The sequence below is a fragment of the Fukomys damarensis genome, unplaced genomic scaffold (assembly GCF_012274545.1).
Source record: "Fukomys damarensis isolate Sample0158 unplaced genomic scaffold, DMR_v1.0_HiC HiC_scaffold_39, whole genome shotgun sequence".
NCBI classification, from domain to species: Eukaryota; Metazoa; Chordata; class Mammalia; order Rodentia; family Bathyergidae; genus Fukomys; species Fukomys damarensis.
Window position 1 is genome coordinate 43,659,896 of NW_022900951.1, and position 24,938 is coordinate 43,684,833.

General features: G+C 40.8%; 1 protein-coding gene across 2 annotated transcripts in view; it reads left to right on the forward strand.

The window, feature by feature from the left end:
- Positions 1 to 24,938, forward strand: part of Clcn5 (chloride voltage-gated channel 5) — a 215,287-nt gene that overhangs the window by 151,457 nt on the left and 38,892 nt on the right. For both annotated transcript variants that reach the window (XM_010606305.3, XM_010606304.1), the window contains exon 3: positions 5,598 to 5,744. In XM_010606305.3, coding sequence (XP_010604607.1) covers positions 5,598 to 5,744 — 147 coding nt within the window. The remainder of the gene's footprint in view (positions 1 to 5,597; positions 5,745 to 24,938) is intronic.

Consider the following 24,938-nt stretch of genomic DNA (forward strand, 5'->3'; position numbering starts at 1 on the left):
CTGTTGCATGGAATATCATTTTCCATCCTTTTGTTTTCAGTCTGTGTGCTTCTGTGTGGTTGAGGTGTGTCTCTTGTAAGTAGCATCTCATTTGGAGTGGGTTTTGTTGATTTGTTTTTCCTTTTTGGGGACAGGGTCTCACTATGTAGTTCAAGCTATTCTTGAACTCACTATATAGCCCAGGCTGGCTTTGAAATTGAGGCAATCCTCCTGCTTCAGCTACCAGAGTGCGGAGATTACAGGCATGTGCCAACATGCCTGGCAGGTTTTTGTTTTTAAATCCAATCTTCTGGTCTGTGTCTTTTGATTTTGGGTTTAAGATAATTTACATTGACAGTTATTACTCAAGAGTATTTATGAATAGATATTTCTCAGAAGAATAAAAAATGGCCAATAAATACATGAAAAAATACTTGGCATCTTTAGACATTAGAGTCAAAACAATAATTCCATCTTACTCCAACAAGAATGGCTGTTATCAAGGACTCAAGAAAGAACAAATGCTGGTGAGGTTGTAGGGAAAAACGAACCCTTCTACATTGTTGTTGGGAATGTAAACTCATATAACCACTGTGGAAAGCAATACGGAAATTCCTTAAAAACTAAAATCAGAAATTCCATTTGACAGATGGGCATAGTGGCACACACCTATCATCTCAGCACTTGGGAGGCTGAGGCAAGAGGATGGCTGTGAGTTCGAGGGCAGATTAGGCTACATAATGAGTTCAAGGCTAGTCTGCACTGCATAGCAAGACCATGTCTCAAAAAAGGGGGGGGTGAGGGGGAAGGGGAGGAGGAGGAAGAGGAGGAGGAGGAGGAGAAGGAGGAGGAGGAGGAATTCCATTTGACACAGCTATACCTCTTATGGGTATCTTCCCAAAAGAGTTAAAGATATCATATTACAGTGATACATGAATACTCATGTTTATAGCAGCATAATTCATAATAGCTAAATCTTGGGAGTGGCCTAGATGCCCATCAACAGATGAGTAGATAAATGAAGTGTAATATATATACACAATGGAGCACTACTCTGCCATAAAGATAAATTTGAATCATTTGTAGAAATATAGCTATATCTTGACACTATAATACTAAGTAAAATGAGTCCGACACAGAAGATTAAATGTTGCATAGTTTCTCTAATATGAGACACAAATGTATAAACAATTTAATAAGCAAAATAAAAGACATGATAAGAAATAGGAAAATAGACTGTGGAGATGGGAAGGGGATTTAGGGAAGGAGGGAGAGTGGAGTGGGGAGGGTGTGTAAAAGTAAGATTATATATATATATATATATATTCCCCAAGATGAATGTAATTATTGTATATTGCAAAGATAGAAGAAAAACAGGATCTGCTCCATGTAGCTATTTCATATGGGTATATTTCTCTTTCACTTTTCAGAAAATTTGTCTTTTCCTAAATTTTGAATCCTGTCCAATATCAGTTAAGAAATCAGGGGAGTGGGAGAGAATTAGCAATCAGTATGGACATATTGATGGTTTGAAAGAATAAACTGATGTCAAATTCAAAGCCAAGAGTAGAAAATACTGACAGAAGTAAGAAGGGTCTAGCTCAGTGGTAGACTTGCAGGCCTGAGACCCTAGATCTAGTCCCAGCACCACAAACCCAGCCCAACCCAACCCAGTTGAAGGTTAAGGACTACATTTCCAGAAAGGAGGACAGCATCTTTTTTTTTAATGAAGTTTATTTTATCCCTTTCCCCCCTCAAGCCTCCTCCCTTCCCTATGCACAAAAGTTTTGTTTTCATTTTTCCTTCTATTTTCACTTTTTTCTTGTCCCTTCCTTCCTTTCTCTCTCCCTCCTCCCTTGTTCTGTTTCCCATTTGAACACTTTCTTCCTATTTCCCAACATCCATTATACATCTCAGTCCTTATTTTCAGTTTTGGTTTCTCACCCCAGAGAAACAATGTGGCATGTAAATGTGTGTGTCTGACTTATTTCACTTAGGAGTGTGGTCTCAAGGTCCATCCATTTAGCTATAAATGTCTGAAGCTCATCTTTCTTTATGGAGAGTAGTACTCCGTTGTATTAAAAAAACACATTTTTTTTTTTTTTTTTTTTTTTTTTTTGGTACTAGGAATCCAACTTGGGTCCTTGAGCTAGCGAGGTAGGCGCCAGAACCACTGAGCTAAATCCCCAGCCCGACCACATGTTCTTTATCCACTTGTCAGTTGATTTGCATTTGGACTGTTTCCAAGATTTTTTTTTGGGGGGGTGTACTGGGGATTGAGCTCAGGACCTCATGCTTGCCCGGCAGGTGTGTTTCCAAGATTTAGCTCTTACAAACTGTGCTGCTATAAACATGGGTGTGCATGTATTCCTGTGGATGATGCTTTTAATTCTTTCGGCAAGGTACCAAGAAGAGGTATAGCTGGGTCAAATGGAACTCTAGTTTTAGTTTTTTGAGAAATCTCTACACTGATTTCCATAGTGATTGCATCAGTCTACACTGCCACTGACAGTGGAGAAGGGTTCCTTTTTCTCCACAGCCCCTCCAGCATTTGTTACTGGCTGCTTTTTTGGATAGCAGCCATTCTTTCTGGAATGAGATGGAATCTTAGCATTGTTTTAATTTGCATTTCACAAATTACCAGTGATGTTGAACATTTTTCATAATTATTCATCTGAGAAGTGCCTTTTAATTTCAGATGCCCATTTTTGCATTGGGTCTTTAAATTTGAGGGGGGGGGTCTGATTTTTTTGTTCTTTATATATTCTAGATAATGGTCCTTTATCTGAATATCTGGCAAAAATTTTTCCCACATTATGGGTTGTCTCTTCACTCTGTTGGTGGTTTCTCTTGCTGTGCAAAAGCTTTTTAATAAGATGAGGTCCCAGTTGTTGATTCTTTGTAGTATTTCTTGTGTGGTCTGGGTTTTGTTCACGAAACCTTTGTTTACTTCTATCTTCAAGAGTTCTACCTATTCTCTCTTCCAGCAGATTTAGTGTTGTTTTAATATTTAGATATTTAATCCATTTCAATTTTAGGTTGGTGCCTGGTGAAACATATGGGCCTAGTTTCAATCTTTGGCATGCAGAAAGCCATTTTATCCAGCACCATTTATTAAGGAGGTTGTCTTTCTTCCAGTGAAGGTGTTGGCTCCTTTGTCAATGATGGTTGAGTATAGGACATCTTATAAGAGGAAAAAATGATGTAAGTACTTAGCCTCAGTTGTAGCTGTTGTGTGTTATATGTGTATGTGTATGGCCCTCTGGGCTGCTAACAGTGAGTCATTCCTATAAATAAAAAATGGCATTTTTTAATGCATAGTGTACTCTGTAAAAATCCAATAGTGTCCCAAGAAACAAGCTTTGGTAGTGAAATAAGCCCATAGGTTGGCAGTTTTGTCATGTGATTCTGAATAGCGCTGTTTATCTTACATAGTACATCCAAATGTTACATTATACTACCCAACCAATGTTTGCTGGTTTTATCCTTCGCAGGTGTTGGAATAGTCACTACAGGGTACAATTATTTGTAAAACAGACTAAATATTTTCACCTTTAAAAAGGAAATAAACTTGGCTGTGGATGTGAGGCCCTGAATTTGATTCCTAGTACCAAAAACAAACAAACAGACAGACAAAAAAGGAAATAAATTTACATGAGTTAGCATGTGACCTAAAGTCCAAAGTGATGATTCTTATAGATTCACTGTTAACAATGTCATCAATATGAATGAAAGAATAAACAAAGACTAAAAATTTTTTTGGGGGGATAACAGGAGTAATGACAGAGAGAACTAAGATTTCGTATGTGTTGTTAGTAATAAGAAAAATAAAACTGCTGGGCGTGGTGGCGCATGCATGTAATCCCAGCACTCGGGAGGCTGAGGCAGGAGGATCACTGTGAGTTCGAGACCAGCCTGGGCTACATAGTGAGTTCCAGGTCAGTCTCAACTACATAGTGAGACACTGTCTCAAAAAACCAACCAACCAACCAACCAACCAACCAAAGAACAACAACAACAACAACAACAACAGCAAAAAACCCCGAAAAATAAAACTGCTAGTCCTAGGTTTTTTCCATTCCCTGTAAGTAAAAGCTGAGACAGGGAATTAAAAAATTTCCTTAGTGAGGAGATGGCATCAAGAGAAGGGGAGTGAAGGTAGCAGGATAGAGATGGAGGAAAAGTCCAGCAAGGATGAACAATTGGTGGCAGGAAAGGAACTTGACAAAGCTCGCAAAAAATCATAAAAACATATCCCAAGTCCCGCTTAATCCACACAGCACGGTTGGCATTTATACCTATGAAAATGGTGTTATGATCAACAATTTTATATATTAATTAGCACCTTGGGGTAAATTTGACTTCTTCCCTTCCCTACAATATATAATTAAAAAATGGTGCAACGTATTACTTTAGTTCGCATTTGCACAGATTAGAAGCTATCTGTATATACTACAGGATAGTGAGAGTGCCTATCTTCTATTTGCATTCATACTTACCCTTAAGCACACAAATAGTTCTCTTGGAGTATCTGTTCTCTTGGTTTCAACCACTGCCTTGATGTTAATTCTCAAGTCTTTGCCTCCCGATCTTCATCTCATTGGCTTACACAGCATCATTTTTTTTTTCTGTCTTACTGTCACACGATGAGTCATACTTAGTAATAGTTCCTAAATGTCACTCACACTTAAGTCAGACTGGTTACTGTATCACAAGTAAGGTATTATGAAATTGAGCACATGATTTGGGGTTTCACTTGAAAAAAGTATTAACTGGGCAAATTACTTAGCATTTCTAAGCTTTGACTTTCTCATCTGCACTAGGAGTTATAATACCTCGGCATAGAAATGTTGGAAAACTTAGGTGGATATGATGGTGCAGGTCTATAATCCCAGCACCCTGGAAGGTGAGGCAATTGTATTGTGAGTTTGAGGCCATCCTTGGCTACACATTGAGATCAAGTTCAGTCTGGACTGTGTAGCAAAACTCTGTTTTAAAAAGAAAAAAAGCCAACCTTTGCGGCACTTGTCTGTAATCTGTAATCTCACCACACCCTGGGATGCTGAGGCAGAAAGATTGCAGGTTTGAGGCCAGCCTGGACAACTTAGTAAGATCTTGTATCAAAATAAAAATATAAAAAATGTCTGGAGGTGTAGTTCAGTGGTAGAGCATGCCAACATGTGTGAGGCCCTGGGTTCCATCTCCAGTACTAGAAAAAAAGGATAAAATACAGATACATTGTGCAATATGGATGGACCTTGAAACATTATGTGAAATCAAAGAAATCATACACAAAAGGCTGCATACCATATGATTCCATTTAAATGAAATATCTAGTGTCAGCAAATCTGTAAAGACAGAAAGTACAATAGCGGTTACCAAGGGCCGAGTGATGGGGATTTATTGTTTCCTGGGTATATAGTTTTTGTTTGGGATGATTTAAGAGTTCTCGAAATGGATAGTGATGATGGTTGAACAGCATTGCATATGTACTCAATGCTACTGAATTGCATACTTTAAAATCATTAAATGGTAAATTTCATGGCATATCAGGCAGGGAGAGAAAAAATGGTGAGGAGTTGAGAGGTCATTGTTATTTTGTTTTTGCTTCTGCACAGGAGCCATGGATAATAGAGGCTTTCAGCAGGGGAGTTTTACTAGCTTCCAGAGCAGCTCCAGTGATGAAGACTTGATGGACATACCAGAGACAGCTATGGATTTCTCCATGAGAGATGATGTTCCTCCTCTAGACCGAGAAATAGAAGGTATCATTACTGCTGACGACCATTTCTTTTTTTAAAAAAATTCTTTCAATTTTTGCACAATAAAATTAATTTATGTTCAGGCACACAGTCTTGTGAGTACTAACACATGCCTAGATTCTTTTAACCGCCATCACTGACAGGAAGCAGTTCAACTCCCTAAAAAATTCCTTTTTGCAACCTCTTTTTACTCAGGTCTTCCTTTTCCATTACCCCTAGCACTACGGATCTTTCCCTTTCTGTAATTTTTTTCTTTTCAAGGACATCATATACATGGAACTACATGTCCCCTTTTGAGAATGACTTATTTTATCCAGCTTAATGCCTTAGAAATAAAAAAAATATCTTTCTCTTGATAGGTAGCATATTCAGGAATAAGATGGCTGACTTATGTGATAAGTATGTTTAACTTAAAAGAAAAGTTTGAACTGTTTTCCTTGTCTCAAGAAAAGTTTTAAATAGATAGAGTATATCTGTAAAGTGAAAACTCTTTTCATTGGTTATTTGGTTATTTAATCACATTATCCTCTTCAGTGACTATGAGTATCAATTGTACTATATTTAACCAAGCTTCTATGAATGCACATTTTAATTTTTTTCATCTTTTGCTATTATAGACAATACTGCAGTTATCAGCTTTGTATGTGTATAGATGTATATCTATCTTTTAAACATATGGGAACATTTTTGTAGTATGAGTGTATGAGAGTGCTTATTTCTCCTATAACCTCTCCAGTGCTGAGTATTATTATTTTTTATCTCTATAATATGATAGGATGAATAATTTCTTCTGTTGTTTTAAATTCCATTTTTAATTAACTTTTAATTAATGAAGTTGAACATAGCTGCATATATTTACTAAACATCTTAATTTATTTTTAGGAAGTTTCCTATTCATGTATTATTCTTATTTTTATAATGGGATGATTATCATTTTTAATTTATTTGTTGGAGCCCTTTGTATGCTTTCATATGTGGTACTGGAGATTGAATCCAGGGTCTTCACACTGAGCTACATCCCCAATCTTTTTTATTTTTTATTTTGAGACAGGGTCCTGCTAAATTACCCAGAGTGGCCTCGAACTTGTGATCCTCTTGCTTCAGCCTCACAGAATGCTAGGAGCCCTTCATATATTATTACTAATCCTTTATTTAATGTAGGCTAAATGTATATTTTTTCTATTTCTTCGTCTTTTAAGTTTTTTTATTGCAGTACTGGGTATTGAACTCAGTAGTGCTCTGCACTGAGCTACATCCTCAGTACCCCTATTTTGGGGGTGAAGGATGAGACAGGGTTTCACTGTATAGTTCAGGCTGGCCTTGAACTCACAATCCTGTTGCTTCAGCCTCATGAGTGCTGGGATTACAGGTTTGCACCACCACACCTGGCAACTTTCTTTTTTTAATCTGTAAGTATGTTAGTTTTTCTATAGCCAGGTGTAAACTCTCATGTGGTTATAGGTGGGGCTTTTTCAGAGGTGGCTGGATCTAGAGTATGTGAAACTGGGATTGATTCATGGTGCAGTACTAGGATCAAAGGCACTAGAATTAAGGCTGTGAGTGCTCCCTGCCTTAAGTAGCCTGGATAAGCTATAAGGGTTAGAAAGATGTGTGATTGTCCCTTGTTGCTTTGTTACCCTTTGCTTGCCAAGAACTTTTTCTCCTGTATGTGTGTCTGCCATGCCATTCTGTCTTAGAGCCAGCCAATTATGGACTGAAACCTCTGCAAACTGTGAGCTAAATAAACCTTTCCTCCCTTAACTTGTGGGTGTTGGGTATTTTATACCAGCAACAAGAAAAGCTACTAAGGCACCGGGTGTATCACTATATCACTTTTTTTTCTGGTAACTTTTGAATTTCATATGTATTTACAAGGGACTGTGTCACTTTAAGATTAAATTTGTATAATTACTTGAAAACTACTGGCTGGTTCTTTGACTGGAATTGCCATTTTCAAAGTAAAATCTGAGGACAAGGAAGTACTAGCAGAAATCATTACTTAGCAAATGCACATGGAAGGCTTCTGACTTCATAGACACATTGTTAGGTTCTGGAAATGAGTTTAAGCACTATCCCTGCCTTCATTTAATTGATGGTAGCTAGCTAAGCTACACAAAGTGCTTCCAATACCTGGGCACAGTGGCACATGCCAGTAATCCCAGTACTCTGGAACGCTCAGGCGGGAGGATCACAAGTTCAAGCCTAGCTTAGGCAGTTTAGCAATTTAGCAAGACTCTGGCTCCAAATAAAAATTTTAAAGGGCTGAGGATGTAAATCAATGTGAAGACCATGGGTGCAGTCCCTAGTACTGCCTCCCCAGAGTACTTATAAATAATACCTACCTCGTGGAGTTGTTTTTGGAATTTTGTGAGATAATCTATATCAGGTGCTCATAATTGTACCTGGCATGGAGTTATATATTCAATACAATGTTAGATATCAGCCAGGAGTTGTGGTTTGCCTGTTGTCACAGCACTTGGGAGGCTGAGGTAGAAGGATCACTTGAGCCCAGAAGTTTGAGGCTAGTCTGGACAACAGTGAGATCTTATCTCCAAAAATATTAGGTATCATTATTACAGTGGTACCTCAGTTCATGAGCTTAATTCTTTCAATAATTCTGGTTACAGAATTTGTTCCACAACTCTGGTCAGAACGAATTCTGTGATCAGAATCATAGAAATAATTAAGTTCATGAACCAAGGTACCACTGCATTATTATTATTAGCATTAGTGCAATGATCCTATATTACAAATTGTACAGTCCTTACAATAAATTAGCAGAGGAATCATCCTATGGTTATGTATCTGTGTATATGTGAAGGATGGGAGAAGAGTTCACAGAAAAGTTGTATTAGAGCAGGGCCTTGAAAGATTAATTGTTTAGTAGGAAAAGCATTCCAGACAAAAAGCAAGCTTTTACAGAGGGAGCAACAGACATAACAGGGCTGGGGATTTAGCTCAGTGGAGCCATGCCTGCCTCACAAGGGCAAGGTCCTGAGTTTGATCCCTGGTACTGCAAACAAAACAAAATAAAAAACAGGCATAACATACGGGGGTATATAAGTCACACATGTGTAAATACCAAATAGTTTCTCTGGTGTGAATAAACTATAATAGTACATAAGATCGTAATGATGTAATGGACAATGTGAAATAGCAAGAAAGGGGCTAAAAGTGTAGGGAAAGTGGGAAGGGTAGGGGAAAGCTAATAAGGGAAAAGAAAAAAATATGAGAAAATGAAGAAATAGAAATGAAGTGTTTGTAATGGGGGAGGGAGGAGGGGTAAGGGGAGGAGGGCCGGGACAAGGGGAAAAAATGAGAACCAAGACCTGTCATGTAAAGGTACAATATCTCAATAATTAATGTAACTGTACTTATAACTGAAATGTACCAATAAACTCAATGAGGAAAAAAAAACATACAGGGGTATAACAAGGCAGAATGAAAGCCTGAACAGTCAAGTTGTAGCCTTGAATGTCATGCTAAGACATTTGAATTAACCTTACTGTCATTTGTGAGGATAAAGCTCTTTCAACGATTCATTCAACAGTTTTTTGAGACACTGTTGTAGATACTAGGGATACAGAATGGTGGGATTGAGACAAATAGTCTCCTGGACCTCATATCTAATACAGGAAAATAGTTAATAAATACAGTCATCCATCGGTATCGAAAGGGGGCTGGTTCTAGTACCCCCAAGGATACTAAAATCTGTGGATGCTTGAGTCCCTCATATAAAATGGCACGGTGTTTGCATGGAACCCATGCACATCCTCCTGCACGCTTTAAATCGTCTCTAGGTTACTTATAATGCCTGATACAAAAGAAAAGTTATGTAAATTGTATTGTTTAGAGAACAATAATAAGAAAAAAGTCTGTGCTCAATACAGGCATACTTTGTGTGTGTGTGTGTTGTTTTGTTTTTTTTTGTTTGTTTGTTTGTTTTTTATTGGGGATTGAACCCAGGGCTTTCACACTGAGCTACATCCTCAGCCCTTATAAACATTTTTTTTTGTTTGTAGACATGATTTCTCTAAGTCCCTAAATTGCCCAGGCTGGGCTCAAAATTGCAGTCCTCTTGCCTCATTACAGGCATGTGCTACTGTGCCCAGCTCATGCACAGTTCAAAAAATTTTTTTTCAGTCCATGGTTGAATCTTCAGATGTGGAACCTGTGGATATGCAGAGAAGATCGTGGACAGCTTACATAGTTAATTATCCTTTGGAATAAGTATTAGAATGGAAATAAAGAAAATGAGAGTAGTGGGTGACACTTTAGTTAGGCAAGTCAAGGAAGGCTTCTCTGAGAAGATGACAAGCTTGTGCTGAACTTACCAGTGTGAAATCCATAGATTAAAAAGGACGATGAGAAATTTGCCTATGAAAGAGAACTCAGGCAAGTGACAGCAGGAGATAGTCCCTAATTTAAAGTTCATGAGAGAGGTGCTCCTGGTTTGATATGGAATGTTTTCTCATATTTGCCTACATCTACAACAGGGAACTGAGATCACTTCTACTTACACATGTCTATAGCAATTGTGAGTCAGTTCTAACTCTCAATGGTTCTAGGAAAGTGGTTAGTTATCCTTACATTGAAACCTATATTTAAGGTTTTTGTTAGACCAGAGCAGCTCGGTTTAATCATTATAGTTTCTAACAGGAAATGGACTTAATCTAGCATCAGCACCAACAAAGTACTTTGTTGTTTTTGTTGAAGTACTGGGTATTCAACCCGAGGAGCCATAAGCTACGTCCTCAGCCATTTTTATTTTAAAACAGGGTCTCTCTAAATTGCCCAAACTGGCCTTGAACTTGTGATCTTCCTGTCTCATCCTCCCAAGCAGCTGAGATTACAGGTGTGCACCACTGTACCTGGTACTTTTGGTGTATTCACACTGCTCTCAGTAGATGATTGGGGCAAGACTTTATTATTCCCATTTTGTAAACTAAAAAACTGAGGCAGAACAAGATTTTTGACATTGTCTGTGATTGTAGAATGTGTTTTTATGTGAGTAGTCTTTCACCACTTTTCACTTGCTTTTATAGGAGAATGATTGTTTGTAATTTACAAGATCTGACTGGGGCTGAGGATTTAGCTCAGTGTTCCGATGCCTGCCTCTCAAGGGCAAGGGCCTGAGTTCGATCCCTGGTACAAAAAACAAACAAACAAACAAAAAGATCTGACTGAAATAATGAGGCTGCTTTCCATGAGCCCTACATGAAAATCCATCTATTTACTATACGCTGTAGTGATGCAGTTTTCTTCCTTGGCTTTCAGATTATTCTTACTTTACTTAATATGTTAGCATGGAATTTCCTCATAAAGACAATACCAGTAAAAAAGGTCACAAAGTCCTTTATATGTGTTGGCAAAACGGTGCATAAAATTCTATATTTTGTACTGAGCACAATAGCACATACTAAAAGGATTAGTTAGAGGGAGCCTGAAAGGCAATAAAAGTGGTTCTTGTTTTCCAGATGGCCAGAGGAATTGATTTATGAGGAATGAATACATAAATTATGCATGGCATGACTACAGGCATCTGAGGTAGTGTTATAGTAGTCTGTAAATTAGAAGAAACATAAATACAGAGATCTGAAAACAGCAGAGGGAGAAGGAAATAAGAAAACATTCAGCTGTTGGCAGAGTCCATCTGTTCTCACTTGCCTGCTTCTGCAGCCTAGCCTGCATAGCCAACATTGCATTCATTCATTTGTTCATTCATTCAGTATTCATGGAATATTCAGATGTGAGTCGAGTACTGTGCTGTTTTAGTAATGTTCTTTGATGCCCTTCTTTCCCTTAGCTCCTTGTCTTTTTACCCAGTGTGCCTTTAACCACTGAGTGAAGAGACATTTCTGACAGAGGGCGCAGCACAGGTAAAGGCACAGCAGCATGAGAATGCCTTTTGAATTCTGGAAACACAGAGTCTGCAGGTCTAAGGTCCAAGGCCTTTGGGGTGGGAAGAGTGATGGCCATGGGAGAAGAAGGAAGGACAGTAAGAGATATGGTAGGGTATCTGTCTAGAAATCTGGGCGGGGTCAAGTTATGTACAGTTTGGGACCTTATCTTATAACCAAGACATTATCAAATGATTTCAGAGCAAAGGAATGAAGTGATCAGATTTGAGTTTTTAAGACTTGGCAGCCTGAAAGGAATGAAGGGAAGTGTCATTTGGAACCTGGAAGATCAGTGAAACTGTTATTGTTTTTTTATATATAACTTTTTTCTCTTGTTTGACAATATCATATTTGTTCATATTATAAGTCTTTATCAAGTTAATTATAAGCACAGTTTAAGTGTTATTATTTTAAAAATATAGGCAATAGCCAGGCATGTTTGCACATGCCTATAATCCTAGCACTGAAGAGGCTGAGGCAAGAGGATCACTGTAAATTCAGAGGCAGCCTGAACTATGCAGTGAGCTCATGTCCAGCCTGAACTACATAGAGAGAACTTGTCTCAACAAACAAACAAACAAACAAATCTAGGCAAGCAATCAAAAAGGCTCAATGAAGAAAACAGGAATTGAAAGGGAGAAATAATAGTTCTGGACAAAGTTCAGAGGGAAAATCCATAGGCCCATTTAGATATGGGCATAACATAGAAATGAATCAGGAAATGAGAACCAAGACCTGTCATGTAAAGGTACAAGATCCCAGTGATGAATGTAACTGTACTGTCTACCTAGAATGTACCAGTAAACTCAATGAGGAAAAAAAAAAGAAAAGAAATGAATCAGGGATGACCTCAAAGCCTGTTTTTTATGGGGTAGGCTGTATTTCCCATAACACTCGCTGTTTCAACATAACCTCCCGGTGTCCCAGAGAAGGAAAAAAATCATAATCATCAAATGTAGTAGAATGAAAAACATGATGGGGCTTGCAATCTTCAAGTTCACTTGTGAATTAAGTTTAGTTTGCTCTGCCACACTGTAAGAAAGTTTTCCTTTAGGAAGAAACTGAAAATGAAGGCAAACACCTTGGGCTCCATCACATGGGGAAACCTGCCATCATAACCTCTATTAGGCTTTTCCCAAGCAACTGTGTGGATTGTGCACAGAGAAGAGAAAGTACTTTGGAATCCATCATCCCCACAATAATGAAACTTCCCTAAACATAGTCTGGGAAAATGGTCTTTACTTTTTTAATTTGGAAAAAAAAAGCAGCCCATATCTAAAGCTCTGTGGGGCGATAAACCATGTCATTTCATGTGCTGAATTTAAAAAATGATTCCTATGATGTTGTCCATAGGCTTTAAAGACTTTTAAGTTTCTTCATAGGAAAAAGTGTAAATTTTAGTATTAACCTGTAATCTTTCCCCTGTTTACTTTTATTTTTATTAGCTAAAGTGCATATTTTATTCAGATTTAGAGTTTACCTGCTGTCTCATCCGGGATATTACATTACGTGGAGTCATCATGTCTCCGTAGGCTTCACATCACACCATATTATGGTTTCTTGCTATTGCTTACAACTTTGATGGCCTGGCTGATTTACTGTTTGTCAAATTTCACCACTGTGGTACTGAGGTTCAAACCCAAGGCTTCCTCCATGCTAGGCAAGTGCTTTACCACTGAATTATACACCCAGCTTGAGGTTTTAAATTTTGGTATCTTTGTGCATGTGTGTGTGTTTGTGTTTGCGTGTAGGTGCTGGTGATCAAATCCCGGGATTCACACATGCTAGGTGAACACTGCCACTGAGCTATACCACCAACCCATTACATTCATTCATTTGTTCATTCATTCATTCATTCATTCGAGACAAGGTCTTGCTATGTAGTTCAAGCTAGGCCTGGATCATAGTGATGCTCCTGCCTCAGCCTTCTGATTGCTGGGACAGATGTGCACCACCACTCCTGGCTAAAAATTTTTAATTTTAATAAAGACCATTTTAGCAATTTTTCTTCCTTTCTAACTCATCCTATTGGTACTGTATCAAAAACGTAATCGTCTTTCACACAACTTGTACATAAGCATGTTGTTTCTCATATTAACAAGATATCTGCTTATCTCCAAACATTGTATATATCATGTACCTAATTTTGCCTATTTTCTTTCGTATTAAAGCTAATATTACTTACAAAAAAACCAAAAATTAATCACCAAACCTGTGATCATATAGATTTTCTCATATACTATTTCTTACAAGTTTTATTGTTTTGCATCTTACTTTGAGTTAATTTATGTAAAAGGTGAAAAGTCTTTGTCTATGTCCTCTTTCTTTCTCCTTTTCCCTTCCTCCTTCCCTTTCTTGAGACAGACTCTCACTTTGTCACCTATGTTGAACTCAAATTCATAGGCTCAGGCAGTTCTTCTGCCTCACCTTCCTGAGTGTCTGGGACTACATGTGCCTGTGGGTCTCTTTTTCCCATATGTATGCCCAATCTTTGCAGCACAGATTGTTGAAAACACTGTCTGTTCTCCATTGAATTGCCTTTGCACATTCATCAAATATTAGTTGACTGTAATTGTGTGGATCCATTTCTGGGCTATTTGTTTCCTGGTTTTATACATCTTTTCTTTTGACAATATCCTGCTCTCTTGATTACTATAACTTTATATTTAATCTTGAAAATGGGTAGTGTGAATCCTCCAAGTTTGTTCATCTGCAGTATTGTGTTGATTATTCTAGGTGTTTTAATAACCACAGGAGATTTGGAATACATTTATAGTAGCTACAATATAACTTGCTTGAGTTTACAGTGGGATTGTGATTAGGTTGTGAGGGATTGATATCTTAATAATACCGAGTCATTCAATGAATACAATATTTATTATATTTATTTAGATCTTCTTTGATTTCTTTCATCAGTGTTTGTACTTTTTTGCATATAAACCGTATTCTTTTTTTCTCCTCCTTTTTGACACAGGCTCATGCTATATAGTTCAGGCTGGTCTTGAACTTGTTTCGTAGCACAGGCTGACTTCTAATTTGTGATCATCATATCTCAGCCTCCTGAGTACTGGGATGGCAGGAGTGTACCACCACATCCAGTCCTATATACTTTTTCTTAGATATATACCTGCTTATTTAATTTGGGGGTACTATTGTAAATGGCATTTTTAAAATTTGCTGTTGTAATCTGTTGAAAACATAAAGGAGTGTTGTTGCCAAATTATTGTCATTATTGTCAAATGTTTTTTAATGTCATTTGATAACAATAAAGATTTTGCTTCATGGACCTATTGTTATGTTGGATTACATTGATTTTTGGAATGCTGAACAAGATTTGCATACTGGAATAAATCTCTTGGTAGTGGTGTATAATTCTTTTTATGTATACATTGTTGGTTGTATTTATTTGTTATATTTTGTGGTACTGGTGATTGCATTTGGGGTCTTTGAACTGAGCTATATCCCCAGTCCCTTGTATTTTTTATTTAGAGACAGGGCCTCACTAAGCTGCCCAGGCTGGGCTCAAATTTGTGATTCTCCTTCCCCAGCCTCCCAGCACACTGGGCTTGTTGGATTTTATTTGCTAATGTTTTTGAGGTTTTTTTGTACATCTGTGTTCATAGAATATACCTCTCTGTAGTTGTTGTTTTGTTTTGTACTGGAAATTTGAAACCAGGGTCCTCATACCAAGCTATATCCCAAGCTCTATGTTAATTTTGAGACAGTCTTGCTAAGGTGCCCATACTGGGCTTGAACTTGTGGTCTTCCTGCTTAGCCTCCCAGTGTCTGGGAGTACAGATATGCACTACCATGCCTAATTTGTAGTTTTCCTTTCTTTTAATATCTTTATTTGGTTTTCATATGGAGTAATGTAGATTCATAGAGTAAGTTAGAAAGTTTTCATCCTGCTGCTATTTTCTGGAAGAGATTGTGAAGAAATGATATTATTTCTTCCTTAAGTGTTTGATAACACTTGCCAGTGAAACTATTTTCCTAAGGTACATAGAAGCTTAGGATATTGATTTTGGGTCTTTCTTATTTTCTAATATGTACACCAAACGCTATAAATTTCCCTGTAAGCACAGTTTTTTATGCATCCCATAAATTTTTGATATGTTATATTTTCGTTTACTTCAAAAATTTTAAAAATTGTCTTGAGGTCATTTTGACCCATAGTTACTTTGGAAGTATATTGTTTAATTTCCAGTTTGGGGGGGCATTTTCCAGTTGTTTTTCTGTTACTGTTTTTAGTTTGATTTCATTATGTTAGAATTTATGGCAATCTGGCTAGGGGTTGGGTTAAATTTACCATTTGGCATAATTAATTATCAGAAGGATGAAATTCCTATAGTGTCCCTGGCTTATCTTTCTTGATTCTGAGTTTCCCTCTATACAACTCCTCTAGAGTCCATGACTTGCAACTCTGTAATTTACTGTTATTATACTGAAGCCCTGTTAGTGTGATGGTAAAGTATGGAGAAGAAGTCATTTTACAATCTTTTTTGGGGTGGGGGTGTTTGAAAGCAGATCTCCCTATGTAATTCAGGCTGGCCTTGATCTCACTGTGTAGCCCAGGCTGGCCTGGACCTCAAGGTGATCTTCTTGTCTCAGCCTCCCCAGTGCTGGGATTACAGGTGTGCCCCCATGATTTTACAATAGTTTGATTAATTCTTGGTGTTTTATTGGTACAGTGCCTTGTGGCTATGACCTTCACAAGCTTTTCTGCAGTGGTATAGCTTCTGTTGTCCCTGCCTTCACTCCTGTCCTAACTGCAGCACTCACAGTGTACTTCCTTGAAGAGCAGGCCCTGGTGGAATATGTTTTTCCCCTGTAGGTGAGACTGGACAGCTAGAAGAAGCCTGGAGTAGCAGGAATGCCCTTCCCCCAACTGGGATAAGGCTTAGGCAAAGTAAAACTATTTTCCCTGGAGCACAGGCCTTTGTTATGAAGAAATCTCTGGACTTATTTCACAATCCTACTCTTCCCCTCCCCTAGCCATAGCCAGGAAGGGATCTTTCTTGGATCTTCACTGTGAGAATTTAGCAAGGCTCATGGAAGTAGGGCTTTGGCGTGGGAGCCCCATACAATGGACCTAAGGAGTTTCATAGACTCAGGAGAATCTCAGACTCCTGTGTGTCCGCACACAGCCTTCAGTGGTCCATCCAAGTTAATTCAGCGATCCTACCAGTTTGTGACTCCAACTTTTTCTACTCTAGGTAAGCAAATCTCAGCTGTGCCTCTTTGGGTAGATAACCTTATGCCTTCAGATTTTGGGGTATCAGTTTCCTCTGCAATCTCAATTTTCTGATGGGCCCAGAAAAAACATTATTTTTTCAGTTTTTGTAACCTTTTGTTTTTGTTTTAAGGATAGGCATTTTAACTTCTAAGTTGTTTATTTGCAGGAGCCAAATTCAGAAGCCCCCCATTTACTTTTCAAGCAGTAAAACTGCTTTGGTCCAAATACAATATAATATTTTAGAGATTCCTTGGTAGTACTGTAATTCCTGAGTGGATTATTTCCAACCCAGTTGGTTCCAGTTTATGATGTGTGGTAGAGGAAAGGGGTGTGAACTGCATGATGTTAGGGCCTGTGGCCACCAGGTCCTCCAGAGATACTGTGGTATAGTTCTAGTTAACCAGATGGCAGAAATGCTGGGGCCCAGTGCAACTTGGTTGTCCTCTACTTTACCGATGAGTATTTGTTTTGTAAGGATTAATAGCATCATTTTATGATCTTGCTAAAAGTGTGCCCTCAGGGAACTACAGTAAGTCCCCGACTTATGAACGTTTGAATTGTGAACTTTCACAGATACGATTGGATCTCGATTTAGGACAAATTGCGGAAATAGCTCACAGGACTGCCGGACATTGTCACAATTGTGCTGTCCTGTGCTTACTGTACAGTGTGATAGTATACAGCGGTACAGTGCTGCATCAGAACCCAGGATGTTCGGAAAGAGGAAAAGCAGTGGTGATGTGGAAGGAACTGCTAGGTAATGCAAAGCAATAACCATGGAAACAAAACTGAAAATATAGTATAAGACTCACTTGGTCAGACTTAGGAAGGAATCCGACATTCTCCCGGAATGGGACAGAGCAACATTTGGAATTCCTCAAAGATAAGGTCCTCTCAGAAGTCATTCCAGGCAGCTGTGGGTGTGGTGGTGCACGCCTTGAAACAGGAGGATTGCAAGAGTTTGAGGCCAGCCTAAAGTACATATGGAGACCCTACTCACCCCTCCACTGTGCAAACTCCTTCCATACAATATACATGTGACCAAATTTTTAAAAATCATTGCTGAATTAATAGAGCACGAATTTGGAAGGGACCTTTCATGCTTGCTAATAAACTCCCATTTTATAGATGGCTAACTGTAAACCCACCAAGATTAAGGCAGTTGCTCAAAGTAATTGTAAGGTCAGACCGAGGCACAATTGAGACCACCAAGGCAGACAAAGTCTAAGCAATACGCAATGAGTTTATTGCCATCTGGGTGCAGATGGGCCAAGGGCAAGAAGGCCATTGGCACTGAGAGGAGAGCACCCTTGGTTATACGGGGCATTTTAGGTAGGGAGGGCACTGATTGAGAGGGTGGAAAACTTTAGAGTCCCATGGGTGATGGGCCTGGGGCTGGCTGATATACAGGGAGGTGGTGAGAGCAGCAGGGCAGCTGCTGGCTTCTTATCTCTGCTCCTGTGGATGTGGGTAGTGGGTCTGCTTGGATGGGGTCTGATTTGGGGGACCTGTCATCCCTGCTTGTTGTGTTATAAAGAAGGAGAGGGAGGAGGAGGAGGAGGAGAAGAAATTAAAAAAAGGATAAGGGCATAGTTTCTTATGACTTCTTCCAGCATGACTGGGGACAGTGTGGGCATCCTGTGGGGAGACAGAGGAGAGGAGTGGGGTGAGGGGGGAGTGGTTCAGTCCCAGAGTGAGGCAGCAGAAGTGTCAGGAGCGTAATGACCTTTGGGTCCTTCTCAGGGGTCAGTTGGAGACTTTCATGGGACAGCAGTGTAGTGGGCAGTCAGGTGGAGTTGTCTGGATGTCCTGAATTGGTTCTGTTCCTGGATAAAATTTGTCAAAAACTTTATTATGGGGTCGGGGATTTAGCTCATTGGTTCTGCCACCTACTTCACAAGCGCAAGGATCCAAGTTTTATCCCTGGTACAAAACAAACAAACAAACAAAACAAAACAAAAAAAAACCCAAAACAAAATAAAACAACAACAACAAAACCCTTTATTATGTAGGGTCTAATCAGTAATAGTAGAAAGACTGCAGTACACTAGTGAGTAGAGTGGTGTCTAGGTGGGAGATTCGGAGAGGTTGAGCGAGAGGAGAAAGGCCAGTGGGGAGTGGGTAAGGGACTGGTAGAGGACAGTTCCTCTAGCCAGCAGTAGAGCACCTCTAGTGAGTCTTTCTGGGAATGGGGACTCCAGTGAATTGAGTCTGAATCTGGGGAGTCATTTTGTGGGTGGGGAAATGAGACCTTCTGCCCAGAGCAGAAGGGATTCCAGCAAATAAACCTGAAGGGAGTGAGTGAGTGGTAGGTAGTCTTTGGCTAAGGACAGATGTGCAGGTTCAGCAGGGAATGAGTTAATTGTAAAGGTAATTGGGAACAGCAGGGGGGAGTGGTTCCCTGGGGTGCTATAGCCGGGCTAGTAGAGAGAAAGAATTGGAAGGCTAACTGGGTCAAAGGGCATAGGGGAGGAGGTGTTTTAGGTCTTCTTATTGATTATTGACCAGGAGGAGGGTGAGCAGGAAGGAAGATAGCTTGGTCTGTTCTGGGGAGAAGTTACACTGACTGTCCCGGAAGCAGAGATGTTTTATCTAGTTAAGATAGGATTTGTGGGTGGAAATAGAAAAGTGAGACCATATAAGATTAAAGCACACTGAAGGAAGAAAATAAATTGACGAGACACACAAAAGCAAGACAATTATATATCTTTTGGTATTTGGGCCAGTCTGATGGAAATAGGGCAGAATGAGGAGTGGGGGAATTGTTGTCCAAGGAGTTTGAGGTGTCCTCTTGGGTTAGTTTATAAAGGGGTTTTGTGAGCATTGTAAAACCTGGAATCCAGAGATGGAATGGCCATTAATTTTCAAGAAGGAAAGGAGCTGTTGTGCCATGGACAGGGTTGGGATCTGAGTAATTAAAAGTATGTAGTCGGGGAAGAACTGGGGGATGTGGAGGGGCAGGTGACGTTGAATGACAGAGGGGATTGAAATGTCCCAAATTCCCAAGTGCGTGGGTTGAGGGAAGGAAAAGATATGGGATAGGAGGAAGTCGTAGCAGGAAATGTGAGAAGGGTGTGAGAAGGGCAGCAGCAGGGTGGGGAGCAGAGCCTGGAACAGTGAGGCTGGCAGAGAGTTTAGTTAAAAATACCTCATCCAAGGAGCGGGATTGGACAGGTGGGAATGACTAGAAGCAAATGAGTAAACAGAGGGGTTTTGAGAGGCCTGGACACAGTGCCATCAATTCCCACAATGGTAATTGAGGCTAAAGTTAGCTGTCCTGAGAATGAAGAGAGGGTGAAATGGATCGCCCCCATACTGATCAGAAATGAAACACTCTTACCTTCCACTGCAAGATTTACCCGGAGTTTGGTGGCTGTGATGATCCAAGGCGCCTCTGAGACCTCTGAGGCATGTCAGTCAGCTGAGGTCTAACAGATCAGGACCTGGAGGGCACCTGAGCTCGGGCAAGTGGCCCTGGCAGGGGACCCCTGAGGTGGGCCGGCCACCCCAGTATAATCCACCTCCAGTGAGGGCTTTCACGTGTGGAATGGCTTGGGAGGCAGTCCTGGGTTGGGACAGTCTTTGGCCCAGGGGCCAGTCTGGTGACACTTAAAAGAGGGTACTGGACCTCTTTTTTTGGAATCCCAGAGGTTTATTTGGCCCCTGATTAGTGTTCAGCGCTTTTCATGATTTTCTTACAATGGATATAAGTAGTTGTAAGTCAGAATATATTGCTGGCCGGCAGCCATATTACGATTATTGAAATGCTTGATCAATTTCTGATAGGAATCTGAGGAACAGATTTAATTTTTTTGGAGCTTTCTTTGAATATCTGGGGCAGTTTGGATAATACAACACACCCTTAAAAAGTTGTCCTTCTGGACTCTCAGGGGTTAGAGCAGTAAACTTTTTGAGAGGAGGCTAGGTGAGACATAAACTGGGCCAGATTTTTGTCTCATGGGTCTTGGCCTGGGGAAGGCTGTAACTCTGTCCTCTGAATTGGGCTCAAGTCACCTGTTTTTGTCATAGGATTGAGCTAGGTACTAAATCTTTCTGTTCTCACTCCTCAAGGGAGAATGTAGAAGTAAAGATGACACCAAAAGTAAGGTTAAGCCATAAGATTGAATGAGATACTGAAATTTTTGAACATATTCAATGGGGTCAGTAAAGAAGGAACCCAGGTACTGATTAATCTGAGAAAAATGAGACAGAGATAAAGGGGTATGAGCTTGGACTGTTTCCTCCACCCAAAGCAGAAACTGAGGAGCAGTGGGGGTGGGGTGGGGAAGAAATGCCAAGCTGCAGTTCAGGCCTTGTGTGAGAGAGTTTGGAATGTTCTTGTTAAGATAAGGAGTGTTGGAAGTGTCAGATAAGTGGGGAGAGTAGGGACAGGAGCCCAGGAAGTCACAGTAGGAGGTCCTGAAGGAAGCTCAACAGCTTTGGCTTTGCAGCTGGGGGGTCGTGCTTGGGACTGGAATGGAGGTGAAAAGGAGACCAGACCAGGTTAGGAATGGGCTGAGGTTGTGAGGGGCAGGGGAAGACCTAGGGAAGAAGGATTGGTGGTCTGAGAGGAGTGGTAGTGGGAAGGTGGAGGGGAGGGAGCTGACAGAGGAGTTGAGAAGTTCAGAGGCACAGAGAGGGGAATCTGCAAATAGAAGAGTGAGGGATGCCTGGATGTATGGGACCTCTGACCATTTTTCCAGCCAGCGGCAATAGTTGTCTAGTTCTCAGAGAATTGAACAGTCGAAAGTGCCATTTTTGGGCCAATGTGATGCATTGTCTAATTTGTATTGTGGACAAGTCGAATTATAAAAGAAAATGAGACATTTTGGCCTCGGGTTAGGAGTGAGATGAAGAGGTTTGAGGTTTTGGAGAACACAAGCCAGGGGAGAAGAAGGGGGAATAGAGGAAGGGAGGTTGCCCGTAGTGATGTCTGACACCGAAAACCAGGGCTTTGGGGCAAAGGAAAGAACAACTTTAAGTTTCCTAAAGCCAATAGAGTGAATGGGCAACCAACTCAGGTGTCCCTGAGATTGGGGGGCATCAGGGGAACCTGGTTCCCAAGAGTGTGACCAGTACTGGGTTTCTAGCACACTTTGAACCTGAGCTGAGTCAGACAGAGCACTCGGTGAGAGGGGATGAGAAGAGAAGGGTGAGCAGGTAGACCTTTTCTAGGGCGAGAACCTAGGCGGACCTCACCAAGGATGAGGGTGGTGAGATCCCCGGGGGACCTCATCTAGTGGGAAAGGGGAGAGAGCTCACTCACCTAGGTGGAGGAGGAGCAAGAGTGAGATCTCAGATGGACCTTACCTAGGGTAAAGGGGAGCAGGGTCCCAGGCAGATCTTGCTGGGAATGAGGTCCCAGGTGGACCTAGTCTTGCGGGGGAGGGAGGGAGATCCCAGGCAGGCCTCATCTGGGAAGAGGAAGTGAGATCACAGGTGGACCTCCTCTAGGGGGGTGAGGGAGGAAGGGAGAGTACAAGATTCATTTACCCAACCTGAAGAGAGGACCTGGACTAGCAACAAGCCAGGGCAGGAAGAGGCCAGAGGTCAGATGTTGGGAGGGTGGGGGGTGGCCTCAAAGTGCTCTGCAGGATGGGGGGAGGGAGCTGAGATGTTCCTGGGAGCGGAGCTCAGACCCCCCTGTACCAGCCACCAAATACAAAGTCAGATGGAGGCACGATTGAGACCACCAAGGCAGACAAAGTCTAAGCAATACGCAATGAGTTTATTGCCATCTGGGTGCAGAAGGGCCAAGGGGAAGAAGGCCATTGGCACTGAGAGGAGGGTGCTCATGGTTGATATGGGGCATTTTAGGTAGGGGAGGGGCACTGATTGAGAAGGTGGAAAACTTTAGAGTCCCATGGGTGATGGGCCTGGGGCTGGCTGATAAACAGGGAGGTGGTGAGAGCAGCAGGGCAGCTGCTGGCTTCTTATCTCTGCTCCTGTGGATGTGGGTAGTGGGTCTGCTTGGATGGGGTCTGACTTGGGGGACCTGTCAGTAGTGTAGTGAACTGTGGAGCAAGAATTCGAATCCTTACCTTCTCACTGCTGGATAGGTCTGTCTGATCATAAGGACTTTCTTTCGATTGATTTTTATTGTCAAACTGAATAAGCCCTCTTAGAGTTTTCCTCTAGACTTCATCAGAAACTGTCACCTGATCTGTCCCTAAATATCCCACTGGTCTGCCTCCCAGCGTGTATGTCTGGTCTTTGCATGTCCTGTCTCTCTCTCCTCTCTACTGCTTCTAAAACAAGAATTGCAAGTTATCGGGCAAAATTATGCTACTCAAAGGATTTCCTAACACTGTAGTATGTAATGTATAGTTTAGAACTGTGTCTCCTATCCATTATGTTCTCCATCCTCTTGTCAATCCCATAGATTCATAAATTTGAGAAGGAAGAAAGGAGAAGTAAATAATGGAGCATAGGGCTGTTTTCTTTGTAGGCACAGTCCTGTCACAGCTTTGACAAGCCTAGCCTCTGTCTACTCCCAGTTCTGCATTGATTTCTGTGGCATTCCACCTCGGTGAGAGCTTGAGGATACCAAGCCGAGATCCTCATGTCGATTGTTCTCATTCTGGCAGGCAGCACAGTGGTTGTACTGGTGGTGAAAGCCAGCAGAGAATTTACAGATTGGAGAAGATATGGAGAGTAGGAGGTAGAAAAGACATAGACTCCGACTAATGTTTGCCATCCAGGGGGACAGGGCTGTGTCCAGTGGAATAGAAGTCAGAAGGTGGTGTAACCATGTAGAGTCACGCATGTCTCTGAAGTGTTCCCTATCCTTTTCTGTTGCGCTTCACCTTCCCATATGCTTCTCAGAACTCTAAATCATCATTTCAATTGGACACAATATAAATCTGTTGAAGGTTTTGGAATTCCATTGCCTACACCTCTCACCACTCATTTTATTTATTTTTTAAAATGTTTTCTTTTACTTCATTCATTTTTAAATTTGCATTTATTATGTTATGTTATTTTTTTGAGACAGGATCGATGTCGTTCACGCTGTCCCTGAAGTTGCTATGTATATGTGCTGCCAAGTGAGCACCCTTGAAGTTACTGTGCAGCCCAGGCTGGCTTCAAAACTCATGGTGATCCTTCTGCCTTAGCTAGATTCTGAATGCTGGGACTGCAGGCTTCTGCCGTCACACCCAGCTCACCACAACTTTTATTGTCTAGTTTTCAGCAGAGTTAAAAGAAAAGAGTTTCTTTCTCATTGTCCTTACTGCGTCTTAGATACCTGCAGGTTTTAACCTACTGTGAGCAGGTACCAAAGCAGTGGATTCCTAAATGGGATGAGTGCAGGGGGTGATTGTCAGATCAACAAGGCACACTGATCAATCAGGATGGGTATCAGACTGCCCCGGTGCATTAGCTACTGAATCCCGAAAATGTTCTGCAGTTTCTAGGGGACAGTGAAAAAAGAATTTCTGAGAAAGAGGTTATTTATTTATACCTACAGGAGTATTTTAGTATTTAACAACCAGTATGGCATACAAATGCATACCAACAGAATACACTTCCTGAATAAGCATTCCAGAGTCAAACTAAGACAGTATATTAAAGCCTAGCATGATCCATCAATTCTGTCTAGAGCTTAGATGAAAAAGTTATTCCAGCAACACTGGATTTTTGGTCACTGGATTTGGATAGGTAAGAAGGCAAAATTGCCCAGGATTTATCTCATATAGAGAGCAAAATGGAGGTGTTGGGCATGCGCCTGTTATCCCGGCATTTGGAGCTGAGGCAGGAGGATTGCCATGAGTTTGAGGCCAGACTGGGCAGCACAGTGAGTAACAGGCCAGCCTGGACTAAAAAAGCAAGACCTTGTCTCAAAAACAACAATAACAACAAAGTTAAAAAACAAAACAAAACAGGCACAAGGAGGTATATACAAAAAAGTCCCACATGCTGAGCATGGTGGTGCATGCCTGTAATCCCAGCACTCAGCACTTGGAAGGCTGAGGCAGGAGGATCAGCTCTGAGTTTGAGACCAGCCTGGGCTACATAGGGAGTTCCAGGTCAGTCTCAACTACATAGTGAGACCCTGTCTCA